Source organism: Osmerus eperlanus, chromosome 8, assembly GCF_963692335.1.
Source record: "Osmerus eperlanus chromosome 8, fOsmEpe2.1, whole genome shotgun sequence".
NCBI classification, from domain to species: Eukaryota; Metazoa; Chordata; class Actinopteri; order Osmeriformes; family Osmeridae; genus Osmerus; species Osmerus eperlanus.
Window position 1 is genome coordinate 18,955,439 of NC_085025.1, and position 18,409 is coordinate 18,973,847.

General features: G+C 43.8%; 1 protein-coding gene across 3 annotated transcripts; it reads left to right on the plus strand.

The window, feature by feature from the left end:
- The first annotated feature begins 328 nt into the window (after nt 1-328).
- Nucleotides 329-18,173, plus strand: mia3 (MIA SH3 domain ER export factor 3). Of its 3 annotated transcripts, none has more exons than XM_062468313.1 (28): nt 329-486; nt 1,342-1,475; nt 1,566-1,652; nt 1,738-4,141; nt 4,310-4,597; nt 4,694-4,821; nt 10,542-10,673; nt 10,775-10,796; nt 10,905-10,993; nt 11,095-11,172; nt 11,363-11,473; nt 11,590-11,661; nt 11,745-11,849; nt 11,981-12,103; nt 12,239-12,326; nt 12,436-12,494; nt 13,028-13,118; nt 13,206-13,344; nt 13,434-13,596; nt 13,762-13,797; nt 13,893-13,960; nt 14,139-14,209; nt 14,552-14,665; nt 15,281-15,325; nt 15,414-15,457; nt 15,609-15,677; nt 16,878-17,190; nt 17,362-18,173. In XM_062468313.1, exons 1-28 carry the CDS (start codon nt 366-368, stop codon nt 17,628-17,630), a joined length of 5,463 nt encoding a protein of 1,820 aa, XP_062324297.1. In that variant the 5' UTR covers nt 329-365; the 3' UTR covers nt 17,631-18,173. The 3 variants fall into 3 exon arrangements, with proteins under 3 accessions (XP_062324297.1, XP_062324298.1, XP_062324299.1); XM_062468314.1 differs by having other exon boundaries at nt 15,612-15,677; XM_062468315.1 differs by lacking the exon at nt 15,609-15,677.
- The last annotated feature ends 236 nt before the right edge of the window (nt 18,174-18,409 follow it).

An 18,409-nucleotide genomic window follows, 5' to 3' on the forward strand; every position in this document is an offset into this window, starting at 1 on the left:
GCTGAGATTCTGCCAACACGACTGACAGTTTGAAACATAAAGAGTAGTATTAATCTTGTTACAGGAAAGGAATGCATCTAAACAGGAATAAAGGACACCGATACCAGTATTATTTTGTTCAGTATTAGGCGATGCTTGTAAAACGTATGAATATTCTGAATGAAAGGATGCTTGCTTGTGTTTTTGGTTTGATTTAGTATTGGAAGACTTTTATTAATAAATCATTAACATCACCGAACTGTTGAATGATAACCAAAATGTACGTTTTGTGATCAAACAAGGGATATTACAGATTTGCTGACGTGTCCACCTCATCTGCACATGCTCGGGCGTATTTGGCCGTCAGTGGCAACAAATCTGCCAGCATGGCAGCACATAAAACATACCTATTAGTTTTTTTTGTATTTGCACATACTTTAAATTCTAAGGCCTCTGTGGAAAGACGATTTTCCGACTTTAAAAGATGCGCCGACGAGGAGTGCAGCAGTGAGTACTTTACTATTTCTACAGCGAACTTTCTGGGTGCTTTAACGGTGAAACCCGTTTACGTTAGCCTGCTCAAGTATCCCCGGCCGCATCCTCCCTGTATTTATCTTTGACCTGTTGACACTTGGATGGGTGACATGGGGTAACCCACGGTGAAAGAGTTTAAGTCACGTTACTGTGCCTTGAATTGTATATTCCTCGTTATCAGTCGCCAACTACCGCAGATAACCGAGCAATTTAACCCATGTTTAGCAAAAACCTGGTTGACAGCCCTGGCTATATTCTCCCTGTCCCCGCCTCGCCAGCAGTAGTAGTACCACCACTAGCTAGCACATTTGATACTCTAGATCGCTTAGTTATTTCCAACTAACGGTTTTAGATGTTGTTTTCAGAATAACAAAGATAATCTGTCACTAAGACATTGCCTATGTTCAAATGCAGTACTGACAATGTTTAGCTTGCTACATTGTAACGTCTGAAAACATAATGTGCAAGTGCAGTGTGTATAGCTAGCCAGTTAGCAAACAAGCCAACCAGTTCTGGCTAAGTTAGCTTACTGTTCATTGTAGCCTACCGGCGGTGTCTAACCTAAACTAGATGCCAGCCTAACTATCGTTAGACTAGTTATCTCATTAAAATGTCAGCTCCGTCGGTAAGACAATTTACATTGATTGTGTGATTCTAACAACTTAAAATGGTAATTTCACAAAGGCTACCCAGCTAGTAGTGATATTGTGGGGACCCGTTATCCCCAGTCAGACCCAAGTAGACAAAAAAAAGTTTTACCTTGGTCATTTGATAAGGACAAACATACAAACTTATCTGTGAATGTCTTATCTTCTATCCTTATCTTAGTGCTCCTATGCCGGGGGAAGGCTGTCAGGGACTTCTATGGAATCGACTGTCGTTTCCTGACTTTCAAGGAGGGAGAGACAATATATGTCTACTATAAACTATCTGGCAAAAAGACGGATGTATGGGCAGGCAGTGTAAGTTAATGTTTAATCATCAGTAAGGTGGATAAATCAATGATTCAACTGTGTCATCTCTGTTTTAAAATGCTGCTGTTGTTTATATAGGTTGGCAGTCGCTTTGGCTATTTCCCAAAGGAACTTTTGGCAATAAACCATATATACACTGAAAAGGAATTTGAGATACCTGCCGAGGTAAATATCACTAACACATCACTTTATTTCTGAGACGGAGACTGCATTCTGAAATTGGTAAGAAATAATGTATTTTCTTCTTTAGGAAACAGACTTTGTGTGCTTTGAAACTGGACTCGACAAGTTTGACAACTACGATATGGATTCCTTGCTGAGAGCCTCCCTATCGTCATCAGGGGAGAACCACAGGGACAACATTGTAGATCAAAACACAAGTCCAGATAGGACCACTGTTGAAGTTGAGTCATCCCGCGTAGTAACTTTGATAGAAGGCGATCAAATTGAGAGCGACATCTCTCCAGTTATTGATGAGGACAGCTTGTTTGGTGAGTTAAAGAGGGGCAGTGAACTAGCTGATACTGCTCCTTCAGACTTATCTTGGTCTGAGTCTGAATCATGGACAAACCCAACTTTAGACACAAAGACAGTGGAATCTGAAGCCATTGACTCAGAGCATGGTAAAACCAAAGATTCTCCCCCAGATCCCGAGGATGAAAATCTGACCCAAAATGAGTCTCTTTTAGAAAATCAAGCTACGGTATTTTCAGAAGGTAGACCTATACCTGAATTGAAAACCACACTTGGAACTACATTTGATGCTGTCACTTCTGATGATGAGGAAACTGAGAAGGTTACTTCTTATGAAGAGATGAGTGAAAAAGTAGACCATCCTTCTTATGCTGAAAGTGGGTTCCCAAGAGAAATTCCATTACTGTCTCTCCCTGATGAAAGTTCTGTTTTGGAACAAAAGGACACTTTGCCATCTGAGCAAGCAGAGGAAGAGGACAGTTATCTGGACACACATCAGGATGAACAGGCCTCAGAGGACAAGACCATGTGGACAACACTCGGGGACAAAGTTTTTGCAATTGTTAGTGGAGGACCAAGAACAGCTAATGTGCCTGATTCAGAGGAGGAAGATGAAGACGAGGAAGAGATTGTGTCAGAAACCACTCTAAAGAACCCTTCTCACACACAACAAGAATTTGAGATAAGGAAAGGACAGCAGGATCCAGAGGAGACAAGCATGTCTGGTGAGCACAGTGTTGAAGACTCAAATCAGTTGAAATCAGTAATGAGCGACAGACCTGATAGCCCATCATTATTTCATATTGATGAGCAAAGATCCGCTGAACAGACTGAAAATGTCTTAGCAGACTCTCTTACCTTTCCAACAACTGAAAACCCAGCTGATCTAAATACTGTCTCTGAGAGAAATACCAAGGAATTGGACGACAAGGATGTAGTCAAAACCACAAATGAGGAAAGCCATAAAGAATTGCCTCTAGAAAACGAGGAAATGAAAAAGGATACACTCACAGATTATTCTGAACAGAAAGAAACAAAATTCAGACGATTCAATGAACACTTGATCATTGATTGGAAGAAAGATGCACCAAAGGACTTTCCAGGCGTGGATGAGGCTCTAAATCTGGATGAGGCCCCAGGTGTGGATGACGCACCAGGCCCAGAGGAGGCACCAGGCCCAGAAGAGGCAACAGGCCCAGAGGAGGCACCAGGCCCCGAGGAAGGACTAGGCCCGGAGGAGGAACCAGGACCCGAGGAGGGACCAGGCCCAGAGGAGGGACCAGGCCCGGAGGAGGGACCAGGCCCAGAGGAGGGACCAGGCCCGGAGGAGGGACCAGGCCCGGAGGAGGGACCAGGCCCGGAGGAGGCACCAGGCCCGGAGGAGGAACCAGGTCTGGAGGAGGGACCAGGACCCGAGGAGGGACCAGGTCTAGAGAAGGAACCAGGCCCCGAGGAGGCACCAGACCCGGAGGAGGCACCAGGTCTAGAGGAAGAAGGTGAAGAACTCCTTGAGGATGAGAATGCAGCCCTCTCAACATCCAAGATGGAACCCATTGAAATCCAAGGTGTGGATGAACATGAGAAACTCAAAGAAATTGAATCTATGAATATTGAACCTGAGATTGCGAGTGGTCATTTGGACTTAAACCAATATGACACAGATGTAAAAACAAAACCAGACAAGCCTGAGATGTACAATGATGCAGAAAACACAGACCCTGACCAGATTGTAATGCCTTTAACAGAAGAAAAGCAAGAATACAGTGACAGTGTTTTAAGGTTGACTCTGCTTCGAGACCACTTTAAGGAGGAGGACATGGAGCGATTTCAAAAGTTTCTGGGTCTCAAGAACCTCTTCAAGGTGGAGGCATTGTTCTCTGATTTGGAGGAAGAATTGAAAGCTGTTCGCCTCTCTCAGAGTGACAACAGTGAGGACATTGAAAAGGTGCTGGAGGGTATTCTGGAAGCCTCAGAGATGCCAATCCTTGATGACATAGAGAGAATGCTGGATAGCCGGGATAATAATGCTGACCTTCAACAGAGGGACACCAGTATGTTTGATGAGGAGGCATCCATCTTGGATGACTTCCAGGAACTAGCATTCACCCTCCGTCAGAAGTACTCTGCAATCAGCGACAGTGCTCCCTTGGCAAAGGAGAGACAATCAAGCACTCGTACAGGTAAGCTAATATTCCTAGTTTTGAAAAAAACATCTACATATTTATCCAAGCAGATATCACTGAAAATATAGAAGATTGCATTGACTGTGAACCCAACTGTCAACTATTCCAACAAATGGCATATATCTTTGCATGCTCAATGAGGCAATCTTGTGATTCATTCAACAGACATAGCTTATGCTATAGCGGAAGAGGAAAATATTCCAAATTCTGCTGCAGACTCAGACACTGTCAACTTGACCATGTCGGAGAACCAACAGAAGAATGCATCTGAGGAGTTAAGCCATGATGAAATTCAAAACTCAGCAGACATAGACGAGGACGGAGGGCACTTTAACAGAAACAAAGACAATCAGCTAAATTTCAAAGATACAGAGGAAATGCAGGTTCCTCAACGCATTCTTGACAATGCTTTTGACATCGGACTTGGTGTTGAGACAGAGCAACCATCTTCAGGTATGTCCTAAAAAAAACTAAACATTTTGATCCATGAAGCCATAATGCTGTGGGCATAGTAGCATAGTAGCATCTAAACAAATATTGTTTTCCTAGGATCTTTGAAATCAACATCAGCTTCTCATTTAAACGAGGAAGGACCACCTACATCTAAACCAGCCTATGCTTACATGCAAAATCTCCTCAGTGTGCTCTTTCAAAATTGGGGAAAAGTCGTTGATTTGGTAAGTGCGTGTTTTTGTGTTTAATTGTGTTTTTCTTGCGTTTATTTTAATAATTAACTGTTGTTTTTTGTTACGTGCATTTTGAGGAGGGGTTAGAATCTCTGGAATGTAATATGGGGAGAACTGCCACTCTCGGGAAACTTCCGGCTTCTGAACTGGTTGCAGTTCCACCAAAGAACTTAGATTGACAAGAAGTGAAAGCCAATAGAGCTCCGGACGTCACGTGACTTTACTGTTTACGTCGCCATTTTGGCCATTCTGCGCACTTTAATTCAAAAGACATAGGCTGTGTCTACTACCGCGCACTTTACTAAGTACACTGCAATACAGTGCACTGCAATACAGTGCACTTACATCTGTAGTGCACTCCGTCGCTGAGTAGTGCTGTCTCAAATGGAACACTTAAGTTAACCACTTGGCGGGAAGTGACGGACGCAAATCTGATTGTGACACCCGCAAATCTAAGGCGAATCTGCTCGCGAGTCATTTCGTCCGCCATTATTTTAGAAATTAAATGAAAAGCTGCCGAAAGGGTTCCTCCTCTTCCGCTACGTAGCCAATATGGCGCCCGTTTAGGGCGAGTAGTGTCCATCGTTGTACACTGCATTTTTTGACCGTTTGCAGTGCGTCATCCGGGTACTTTCAGTGCACTGAATTCTGCTGGTTCTGTCAGGGTAAGCGCCCTAAGCACTGAAAGTCAGTGCTCGAAGTGCACAAGTGCGCGGTAGTAGACACAGCCATAGGCAGCTATAAAGCAAAACTTGATCGATTAAACATTGGTGATCCATATAATGCTCCCGGAGTTATTTTTAAGACTTTTACAAGTGAAACGGAAGGCTTCCCTGACCTTCTGTATCCAGATATTTACAACTCTCGATCAACTTTCATTTGTCCTATTCTGGAGAGTTTTTGAAAGCCTACAAAAGCCTCAAGGGATATAAATGGACGCAATCAGCTGGATTAGTGATGAATATTCAGCATTGAAGTCTACCGGCTACAAATTGCTATGTGTAACGTTAATGCAGTCAGTTTTATAACTTGTATAGCTAGCTAGCGTTAGCTAGTCTGTAACGTTTGTCAACGGTTAGCTACTAACGTTAGCTAATGTAAATTATATCAGTGCACTTTTCATCACAAAAATACCATTACATATTTATTAAGTCATTCCAAGAGACTGATCTATCCTCAGTTGAACCCATGGGTGGTTGTCAGGAATTATGGGATTCTTCTCTCTGGATCTTAGGAATCCTATGAAATGCTCCATTGCAATACCAGTGCCCAGTAGCAGCACTACGTTTCCGCTATTTTGGAGTGAAAGCGACTCGGCAGTCCACTAGCTTGCTGTCGCTTTTGGCAATATCGGTTGCTTTGTTTAAAAAAAAAAAACACAGAACACAGAATAACGTAATCACTAGACTAGTGATCATCAAATCCCTTTTCACAGTTTATTTCAGACTTACAGACAAGTCTTCCACTTTTTTTTCAACGAAGAAATCAGCGCATTATCTATTGCGCTGATTTGGCTGTGAGATTCGCTGATTTTGGGTGTACCCGATATGATGGATTCTGATCTGTATCAAGAGTCTAGCCATGTACAGGGCTCGACATTAAGGCTTGTCCGGGACAAGTGGATTTTTTGGTAGGGCAAGTCTGGAAGAGACATGTACTTGCCACACTTTATGTGCCACTCGATCATTATGTCTATTTTACCGATTTTATATGACCGAATTCTGCATTAGCAAAACACAAAACAAGTGGCTTCGTCCCAAGATCTCTACAGACCGTGCAGCTAATTTAATGCTCAACACTTCAACAGGGGCTTATTACTTGAAAGAGGAATTATTTACTGTGTTTTCTCAGTTAGCCTACACTATCAGGGGATACTGTGACTTGCTAAAGTAGGCAAATGGCTAGTACATAACATTTCATAATAATTTCAGTAAATCAAGCAGTGCTGCAAGACTTTATTAGCTCTTGACTGTTTAAGCGCTGCAAGACCCAGTGACTGGGTCTTGCAGCGCTTAAACAGGCTTTCCGTAGACGGGTCAGAGCCTGTTTAAGGAGAGCCTTTCCACTCCCTATTAAGCCCCATTGTACCGAATTTGGTTGCAGTTCCACCAGAGTTCCACTGGGGGTGATCGTGAGAGAGTGCAAAATGAATGGGAGTCTATGGAGCTAAACGGCTACATTTGTCTCTTTCGCCTGGTTGTCGTGGAGAAATCTCAGATTTGATTGTAGTTTTTGCATGTTCAACATGGATTATAGGTCGAAAGTTGAATGAACGAGTACTTATGTACTTTCGAATTCTTACAGGGTGAGTCGTTGTTGTCCATAACACGCTAGCATTCTGCTAATGAATGCTGATTGGTTAGTGAAGGACTGACTACGACCAGAGATCCCGCTTGATGGCATCCGAAGCGGAATCAGAATGTCAAAGCATTAGCAACAACATTAGAAGACCAAATCTCTTTCTAGCATGTGTATTGACAAGTAGAGCCTAACCTGTTAGCTGTGTTGTCGATGCCTCGAGAGAAAAAAGGAAGTGACCAGAGCTTGCCGTAAAGCAGTATCTCTGGTCGTACGATGTGTATGACGTCATTGACATTTTAAAAGGCTTTTTAGAACAGAAAGGCGACTTTGAAAAAATCCAACACCCAGCAGTGTGTATTTTTTTTTCCTCCCCTTTCGAATTCAGAATTCAAATTTCTAGACCCAAAATTATATCCTGAGAAAAGTGGATTTTGAGGGGTATTGCTCCATAGACCTCCATTCATTCTGCACTGGCTCGTTAGTGCCCTCATATGGAACTTGAGTGGAACTGCAACCAGTTCAGAACCCGGAAGTTTCCCAAAAGTGGCAGTTCTCCCTATATTAGACATTCTCTGGACGGGTTCTGGTGGCCAAGAGTATAGACCAATTATTTGTTTGTAAACATTCGGGATGCGCGCGCAATGTGGTTGCAGAAAAACGGGAAAGGATAGCCTTTATAATGGCTAGAGAAGTACACGGATTATAGAAATAGTTAAAAAGACCAAAAAGGTCGAGGAGGACAGCCTTTGAGAGAAAGCGATTCCCCATTGATCTGTCACATCAGAATTTTGATTTGGGTCACGAAAGTCTTGAAATTTGAGTGAGAATGTCGCCCGGCAGACCGCATAGTCTTAGGCGGCAGCCATGTCCTCACGTCATGTCACAAAGTTCATAATTTTACAGTTTTACAGTCAATTCTACACCTAAAAAGTCGAGCAGGGCAGCTTTCAAGAGATATGGGAATTCTGCTTTTAGCCAGCTGGTCCAATTATTTTTGTGATTTGTGTAAAACTGGCAATCTGAGTGAGACTGCGTCCCCGTTACACTTTTGACGTTGTTAGCCTCAGTCAGACTCGGGTCGCTCACTGGCAGTGTGCACAATGTTGTATTTCACTCCATTCTACACTATAAACGTCAGGGAGGACTGCCTTTTGTAGATACAAGCCTGCTGAACATAGCCATGATCTCGGATTTCTTTAACCGAGCCTGTTTCATTCTAGCCTGGATACCAGCCAAATTTAACTCGCCCACAAAAAAATGTGGTCGGGAAGTTGGGTCTGGGGTCGCTCGGTTGTGGAAAAACTATCTCTGAACAAGAGCTGTTCGGACCAATCAAATTGTCAGGGTGGGCTTTATACGATGATGGACAGATGATCAACAGTAATGTAATCAACCACATCACCAAAGAGCGCTTGGGTTGAATTCGTTTTCATCAAACAACATACTACGTTGCTCTGATTGGTTGTAGGTCTATCCAATTGAGTGAAGAGACATTTTTTTCCGGATTCGGTTGAAACACGCCCCATACTCACAGCCCAACGGAGCGGTATCAGACTCATATTCTGACTGACAACGTCAGGCTAGTAAAAAAAAAAAAAGTTAATGTCAAGCCCTGAAATCCAGTGGCCAGAGATATATGATGACCTGGTCGACACTCCAAGTGTATTATACCCGGGAGAAGTTCGTCTTTTGCCTCCGACATGCGCAGTTGAGCATGCTTGACAGTCGTGTGACGTAGGGTGATAATTGGTCTATGTGTCGCTCTTGATATGACGTAAGACGTGTTGTAGTTCTAAGATCCTCCCCCTTTTTTGTTGACGTGTGCTAAGCCTTGGCACTGACGGTGGCTTGAGAAGCGTTTTTGTACATTGGCGAGTAATCAAACTATTAATGACAAATCTCGTTGGAGGCAAAAAGAAAAGCTAAAATGATAGTTACATTTTACAGAGCAGCATAGCGCTGCCAATAGCTATCTTAGTAGCTACATGTATACCTAGCACTGTAAAAACTAGCAAACGTAGCTGTCAAACTAGCAAGTCAGATAGATAGCGAGCTGGTTAAAATGGATTCGAAAGAAACACAACCCGTTCCCATGACGGAATCTGATCATCTGTATACCTTTTATGTCTTGTTTATTACGGAAATTCAACATGTAAGTAAAGACGTCCGACTAGCTAAATTGTGAATCTCACGTAGCCTATTAGCTAACGTTTTAGATACAGATTCCTTTCTCATACATAAACATCTACTGTTGAAAGTATGAAACTAGTTGACTTACCAAACGCTGTCCGTCCATGTGTAGAAGTCTGATTCAGTATGTAGGTCTCACGCTTGGATTGGAGATTATGGACGTTAGATCACAGGTCTCCCGTCATAACCAAATGTTGTTAATCAGTTGAATTGTTTCTGCATGCTGGTAGGCCTATTATCGCTTTTGGTCACCATACTTACTTAAGGTCTACTGTAACGAGTTTGTCTCATGTCCAAAGATTTGACGTGGTCAATGGTTTATTTGTAAATTATTACCCAATTTATAGGGTTGAAAGTGCATGTGTCGCAATCTTAATCCCCAGAAGGCCAGATAGATATGCAAATTCAAGATAGCAATAGTGTCTTAAATTTGTTTAATCTTGGATTTTCTCAGAGAAACTCTTAGCAGTTTGTTGCCTGTCTGACACGTGCACAGTTCAAAGGTATATGTTAATGGATAGGGCTCCATGGCCTCCCTGATGGTCTGTTGTGCTTAAAGCACAACCAATAACCGTTTCTTAAATGCCAGGGCTTAACCGCTTGTCCAGGACAAGTACATTCAATATTCGACAAGTGAACTTCTTGTAGTTGTCCAAGTACAAATAAATCTAGGCTATATGTATTAATATCTGCAAAATAGATTTCCCCCTCCTGTCAAAATCAAAGGCTATTACTAGTACAAGCTATGTCAAATATTTGTAATTATTCATGCATATTGTGCTTAATTAATCAAAAAGAAATGGCTGATTACCATAATAACTTTAAATAATTACAGAATATTGTATAATGAATAGATTTTTTTAAATAAAGGATGCATTGTTATAAAATCATTTATTAATTGCACTTTTATATTTTGCTTTTTCAAAAACATATTTGGACAAGTAACTTAAGCTCTCAGACAAGTAAAAGATAGGCTACCTTAATTTCGAGCCCTGAATGCTCAACTGTGCCAAAGGTCCATCTCTACAGCTAGAGGCAGTGTGCATAGGGATTGATTTGTTAACCTTTCTTATTTTGTCAAAGCTGCCCTGCAGTACATTGAAGCGTACTAGATCACACCTTTCCCACACACGCATGTACGTACATGCATTCCCTGTCAATATACAGAACTGTTGTTTAAGTTGGACTGACACCGGCTGGGTGTGTTTGTGTCTTTACAGATGATTTCTAACCTGCCAGAAGAATGGAATCCAGGTCCAACATGTATGGGGTTTCCCTGGGTTCCTGTGTTGACCACTGTATTTTTAGGGTGCATCACCACTATGTGTTTCATATGGAAGAGCATTCTGATAGTAAGTTATTCTGTGTTGCATTCATTCACATAAATAAGAGGTTATACTCCATACATGTTCTCAGACTTTTGACCACCCCTTTCATTTGTGTATCCCCACAGGTGAGGCGCACGGAATACCTTGGTAAGGTTTTATTTTTCTCTGATATAGACAGTAGCGTTGTCTTTCAGATTGTTAACCTTCTGCCAATGTGATTCACTACTGAATGCATCTATTGTATTGAACCGTCAGTGGAGGAAAAAGACATCCAGAAACATCTAGACGAAGTAACCAAAGAAAACACTGCTGTCCTTGCAAAAGTTGAAGAGTTGAAGACACAGGTAATTTATTAAAGCTACGGTGTTCTCAGTGGCTTATTTATGCACTCCACTCCACACATGTATGAAGTTTGAGTATTTTGGGGGGGGGTTGTTTCCGTCAGCGCGAACACCTCCGAAACCAGCAAAAAATGTCAAAGGAATCAGCTGACTCGGCCCTAGAAAGGGTAAAAGAACTTGAGGTGAGGAAACGTTCATCTAATTTGCACAGTGATGGGACAGTTGCTCCTTAAAATATGTTTACAACTTCACGTTCCAAGTTTTTTTTTTATATATGGATGTATTGCATGTAGTCTTCGTGTAAGATGTCTAGGTAAAATCTATCCAGTCAACACGCCTGACCTATTTTTTTTTACCCTCTTTCTTCAATAGATTGCTCTGAAGGAGGTTGAATCACATAATGAACTGCTGGTTGAGGAATGTGACTCAATAATGCAAACATTTGATGGTGAAAGGGCAAAGTATTTGGCCCATGTGGACAAGGTGAGCTTTCATTGTTTGTCTATTACAATGATTATTATCATAGCACATTGGTATGGCTCTTTTCCTTTTCCCAACTTGCTTGATTTGTCATGCCTATTTGTATTTTTTGTCTTTAGTCGGCAAATTATGAAAAAAACATCTCTAAGCTGCAACACAGTATGAAGAAGACACAGGATGCTCTCGCTAAGGTATGGGTGGTGTGATCAATATGACTCCATATTACTTCCATACGTTATATTACACAAGTTATGCATATTTTCAATCTCTGTAGTCCAAAGTTCTTATGGAGGAGTCAAAGATCAGAGAAGATGCTCGCAACACCCTGCACCAGTGTCTCCAGAGGGATCACACCACCCTCAAGGAGGAGAACAGCTCAGTAAGTACACCACAGGATCCTGTTTCTGCATTCCATCAGGATACATTGACACACCGTTGGATGTTCAATTAAGGGATTCTGGGATCTAGGACTGCACCATTCTTCTACAAACTGTATCCTCCTCCCTGCAGCTGAAAAACACAGCCAAAGATTTGGAAGAAAAAACCCACCAATTGTGCGAACAAATAAAAGTGTTTATCAAGTCCCAGAAAGAATATGAGGACACCATCGCTCAAAAGGATCATAGCAATGAGGTGAGCTTGTTTACCCAGCGTCACACTCCCTCATCTGACGGTCCCAGTTCTAAAGATTTATCTTAATAAAGGGGCCTCTAATGGACACGAGGCGCTCATTGTCTCCTGCTCATCTCCTGTCTCTCCCTGCGACAGGTCCTGACAGAGCTGCTGGTCGACCTGGAGGCCTACGACCTGCAGAAGAGCGACACCAAAGCTGTGGCTAATGGTGAAGCCGGCACCGGTGAGATTAACAGCTGAAATGGCTTGAGATTCTTCACCATGTACTTTATTTGTATGTCAGTGAATTTGTTCAGATCCAGAAAATTTACTTAACCAGAGTTTTCCTTCAGTTGCCGATCGAGCCAGCTCCATGAAGAAGAGAATCAAGCAGCTGATGGATGTTTCTCAGGTAACACAACACGCATGCACACGTACGCAAGGCTGTCAAACTAGATGTCCTTCTTTCCTTCATTTTAGGTGGAGCAGCACTCAATGAAAGTGCTAGGGATCCTGCTTCATGCTTTATACAGTGTAGACAAATGGTCTTACAGGGTATATCTGATAATCATAAGGATGAACTCTTCAGTGTTCGTCCTGGTTCCCTAAGGCAGCTCTCCTTGGCAACCAATGATCTTCATTGTCAGAAATGCTCCATGCATATCTCACACCACAAGACCATTGGCGACCATTGGAACTGATCAAATCAACCCGTTTGGTAATATTTGCATCTGGGACGCCTGTGGCTAGTAATTGAGCAGAAGTGACAGCCCAACCTGAGTTGGAAATTATTTTTTGTCAGAGGATTCCTAAGACATTCAAATCAGAGCAAAATGTAAGGCCAGTATAAGATGGTGCCAGTCATTTCATATGTGCCCCTTAAAAGGCAAATACTCAATGTCAGAACCAAGTGTTCACCTGCCTCAATCTACGAACCATCCACAGGTTCAAACCACCCTGTCTGTTGTGGAGGAGGAGCGCAACCGGTTCCAAACCAAACTGCAGAACGAGGAGAAGGATCGGAAAGCTCTAGAAGGTTCGTTGCAGTAACATGAATCCAGTCTCTCACTTGCTTGTTCTTTCACATGTCTTTTCAACATAGAACTTGATTCTGTTCGACCAGAAAAATACAGGGAGCTGGAACACGACTCCACGTCCTTGAAAAGCGAGAAGAGCCTGATCGAAAACCAGCTAAAAATCCTCCAACAGAAGTACGAGATCATGACCGAGATGTACCAGCAGAAGGAGATCTCCCTCCAGAGGTAAGCCGACATAGTGGCAGGTCTGTGCCGTGTTTTTGTGGCTCCCACTCTACATGGACCCTCCGACACATGGCCTGTTGCCCTCACAGACGCCTGACTGATGAGGAACTGGAGCGTCGCGACAAGGAGATGAAGCTCTCCGAGGTGGACGGGAGGGCCCTGGAAGCAGAGCAGGAAGTGAAGATCTACCGGCAGAGAATCAAGGAGATGGAGGAGGAGGTGAAGAAAACTGAGAAGGCCCTCAAAGTCCAGGTGAGCAGAGAACATCCTCGCCTTGCTCCTTAGTTCTCAAACCTGGAATCCAAAGTCACCTCATCAACGCTTAAGTAGGAAAGAGTTGTCAGGAGGATGCTTCCAATGGTGTCCTCCTGCAGGTTTGAGGCTACGTTCCATGACCTCATATCTTGTGCGTTCCAGATCGCTGAGCAGGAGCGGAAGGCTCATGAGAACTGGGTATGTTGACACATCCAAGCCTTCCATGTTCATGCTCCCATCCCTGTTCTGCGTCTAGTCCTGGTGTTCAGCACAACTCTTCCTCTGGTCTCCAGGTTGCTGCCAACACTGCTGAGCGAAGCCTGTCTCAGGAGAAGACTTTGAGGAGGAATCTCCATGAGAGGTGAGCTCAACCACATAACCTTACATCTGAACTACTAGCTCCCTACCAGGTTTGTTTAAAAAGCCATGACGGCGTATTTAGGATTTTGCGGTTACATTTGAGCCTGTTACAGATTGTACGTGTGCATTGCAAGGCTCTACAGCTGATCAATCATAAATGTTGTTGCCTTTGTCTCTAGACTTGCCTCTCTCTCCAACCAACTGAACGATCTCCGTGCATCCAACTCTGGCCAGCCTGCTGTCCGATGTGGTAATCTGTCATCACCACCACGCATGCACACACACACACGAGTGAATTTAATTTAATGTCTCTATTGTTGAAGACTTGTTTTAACGTTGTTTAGTTGTATTTACGTTGACCCTGGAGGGATGGGATTGGCTGTTACTGTGGTGTTGTTACTGTGTCCAAATCCTGGTGGGGCCGCCACATTGGTGGCAAGTTGATCATGTACATCTTGATGGCTGGGTCATTGTTGAACTAGATGGAAGAGATTTCGATTCTCGGAGCTGGCTTTGTGGAAGCAGGGGCTGGCTCTGTGCTTGGCTGTGGTGACAGTACTTGTGGTTAAAACGGGTGGTTTGGTTTGAACAGGTGACTCGTACGGGCCCTCTCCTGTGAGCGGAGGAGCCCCATCTCCTCCTCTAATGATAGAGGGCCCTGGGCGGCCCCTGTCCGCCCCCATTGGGCGCAGGATTGACTCCTACGGTGAGTCTCCAGTTGCACCGCTGCTATCCAAGGGTCCTGATCAGCCAATCAGTCTACCTTTCGCATGCTCCGCCTCTACTCTTTAAACCCTTTTTTCTCTTTTATAAGTTCTTAACTTTTTCTTCTCAGATAATCTCTTTCTCTTCCTAGTCTATCTCTTCACTATATTGATGTTCCTTTTGCCCCTTTAAAAGGACCTGATGATAACTTTCATTTTAGGTTGAGTTCTCCCTTGTGGTCACTGTCCATTCTTTTCTCCTCCCCTTCTGCCATCTTTGAACAGATAATCCAGTGTTTCATTCCTCGGGTTGCTTTCCATATTAAAGCCTGCTTGCAGTCCTGCCTTGTTATTACTTTCCTCTGTTGTCATTTGCTATTATGAAGAGATTGTAGTAGGTTGAGCCAGTGAGAAACTTTGTCAATCGATGTGTGTGCTAGTTGTGAAGTTTGAACTGCTTTAAGTTTTACTCAAGTGCCAATTGCAGGGCTTGCAAATACAGAATTGGATTCTGTCACGTAAAAGGAATGTGAACTGTAACGAATAAGAGTAAGTTCATATGTCATATTCATCACCTGGAATCAGGATGAACCTATTTGTTTTTGTTCATTCCACAGGGCATCGGCCTCCATTTGAGAAACACACAGTGCCTAACCGTTCAGGTATGCAAGGCCAGCTTCTTATTATTACTGTTGCCCTTTTAACAGGAAATGGAAAGTGCTCTCATCATTCTACACTTCCTCTCCTCAGATCCTGGCCCACGGACCTCCTCTCCCACCAATATGGAGGATTTGGTATGTTTGTGTACTACATGTCAAAAAACTACTTGATACATTACTTAATGTGTGTGTTCTTGTCCTGTCCTCCCCTGTCCTGAACTTTAGACCAGGTTTACCACCCTTATGTACTGTGTGTGTGCGTCTTCTATCCCTGCTCTCCTAATAGCAGACAGACCCAACACGGTCTGAAAGCCTTGAAACAGGAAATGAGGTCTCTACTGAGTGTTCAGAGCCAGTGAGTATAGAGGCAGGGGCTCAGGGTGTGGTGCGCTGCCCAGGACAGATGAAAGGTGTGCTTGTGTATCATTGCACTTCCCTACCCTGCTCGCCTGGAGGCGGTCTTTGGGTGCAGACATAATGGTTGACACTCCCAATCCTTATGTGTGGTCTCACAGCACTGATTTGAAATGGTGGCATGGTTATTTCAAAGCCTTAAAGATGCTGTAAAGTGGAATTGAAAATGAGTTTTAAGTTCATCACACCACAGAAGAATGTGTTGTTAACTACCCATCCAAATTCGAAAGAAAAAACAGACAAGTATGTTAAATTAGGCTTTGAAATCGTGAGAAAATCAGCAGTCTTCTCTGCTTGAGACTTGGGGGGGGGGGGGGGGGCGTGTCGCCTGAAGGAGCTGAAGCTCCGCCCCCTCGAATTTATTGAATTTACATTTAGTCATTTAGCAGACGCTCTTATCCAGAGCGACTTACAGTAAGTACAGGGACATTCCCCCGAGGCAAGTAGGGTGAAGTGCCTTGCCCAAGGACACAACGTCATCTGGCACAGCCGGGAACCGAACTGGCAACCTTCTGATTACAAGCCCGCTTCCCTGACCGCTCAGCCACCTGACTCCCCCCGAATTTAGCAACAACAGCAACACTAGCTAAATCAATTGCAGATATCAGAACAGACCTACCTGCAGTTTCTGAGTGTTTAATGTGTTAATTACTTTACTGTCTTTGCATCGTACCAGCTGAGTAACAGAATGCAACCGTCTGTGATCTGACGTAGATAGGTCGCTGTGACGTAGATCGGTTGGGTTTTTCCCTGCCTATACAAAACATGAGCTGAAAACGGGTGAGAAACTGTTCAACGGTCTAACTCCACATTTCAGTGCGACAAAGTTTTAGAGATTTGCACATTCTTTCAGCAACTCATTTCACACGTATAAAATGTACTGAGAAGCAAATCATGGAATTTGCTTTACAGCATCTTTAACTGTTATATATCCCTGTGGTGGAAATCCTATCTTTTTTTCCCTGAAATGCTGTGTTTGGATGTGAGGTTAGCTGCAATGAAACAGTGCTAATTTTAAAATCACAGTGTGGATCTTGGTACCGTGATTGAGCATTGTGGGAGTGGCCTGACCCTAACTCTATAGCTGGGTGAGATTTGATGAGTTAAACGTTTACATTTGTTGTCTGCTGATGTTTGTCAGAGCTCCAGACCGCAGGGACCCGGATCGTTCCTGGAGTCTCCCATTAGGGACCCAGGCCCCCTGTCACACGGGCCTCCCCCCCCAGGGCCGCGACTCCCCCCACCTCCCCCCTTTGCACATGGCTACCGTCCCCCTCCACCTTCCCATCTGGCCCCTGGGATAAGACAGGCCAATGGGACTGAGGGAATGCCCAGTGCGGAGTTCCGGTACAGACCTCCTCCTAACGGACACCCAGCGATGATGGGAACCCGCCACGGGCCTCTTCTGGGTCCGGGTCCCATGCGCTTTCCTTCCAACATCCCACATCATCCAGGTAGTGCATCCCTTCTCTAGATTTTCTTTAATTTTATTTTTGTTTGGTCTCATGGCCCTGCAGTTTGTACTACGGCACCAATGTCATGTTGTTTAACCCCCCCCCCCCCCAACCCTAACCCTACCCCCCCCCCCCCCACCCACCCACCCACCACCACCACCACCACCACAGGCCCAGTGTTTGGAGGAGGCCCCCCAGGTCCATATCCCCCCTACCAACAGGACCTGCGCTTCCCTGGACCGTGGGATTACGGTGTCCCTCCCCAGCAGCTGCCCCCTGGAACTGGCCCACCCCCTCCTCAGGATGGCAGACCGCTGGCTGCTCAAGGCTCCCAGGACCTCCCTGGGGGTCCCCAGCCCAGTGGAGGCCAGGGGCAGGACTGCATATCCCAGCAGGCAGCAGCCCAGGATCCAGTCAGGTCAACCATGTCTGAGCCTTGAAAAGCAGGTGTCACAGGAAAAGAACCTGACCCCTTCTCCACCCTGAACACTCAGTAACAACCCATCTACCACTCAACCACAATTCACTTTTTTTTTCTTTTTTTTTAAGCAGAAGAAATTATGTAAGTTCATAAATAACATGTTTATCCTGTTAAAGCATCAAAAATCTGTTGTCTGAAATGTATCTGTCTTGAGACTTAGTGAAGCTTGCTACTTTGCAAGATGGCCTATTGTGCAATAACATTTCTATCGTATGCTTGAGGAATTGTATAGCTGTTTAGTAATAGCAATGATTTCTTTTTTTTAAGGGCCAAGAGTTGATTGCTTATGTCATGATTTCCTGTGGAAATTATTTAAATAGCGATTTTTGGAACATTGTTGTTTAGGACATTTCAGAAGTACAGGAACTACCACTGTCCCAATGCTGTCTTTATTATGAACTGTTGACAGAATAAAGAAAGTTATGTAGAAGATGGACAGATGTATAACTTATTTTACTATGTTCACAGACATTTTAATAATAAAGTTAAGTCATGTACCGAAGTCATGTTATTCATTGCTTTGATAACCACCACACTTATATTGTGAGACCCAAAAAGTTATTTGAGTTGTTCCTCGTCAGGCACACTTTTAATTAAATGTATTTCCATTTCAGGATTAGTCAGGGATGGATTAACCAAGGCGGCCAGGGGCCCATGAGCTCAGGGGGCCCCTAACCCAGAGCCTCTGCGTGACGTCGCTGTTATTAACTTTATTAACTATATGTATTGTATTAATAT

Bases quoted from the DNA above. Each gene is read 5' to 3' on its own strand.
- mia3 (XM_062468313.1), top strand. From the start codon at position 366: ATGGCAGCACATAAAACATACCTATTAGTTTTTTTTGTATTTGCACAT. The intron at 12,327-12,435 runs GTGAGATTAACA...GTTTTCCTTCAG, and splicing joins TAATGGTGAAGCCGGCACCG to TTGCCGATCGAGCCAGCTCC. The intron at 13,345-13,433 runs GTAAGCCGACAT...TTGCCCTCACAG, and splicing joins AAGGAGATCTCCCTCCAGAG to ACGCCTGACTGATGAGGAAC.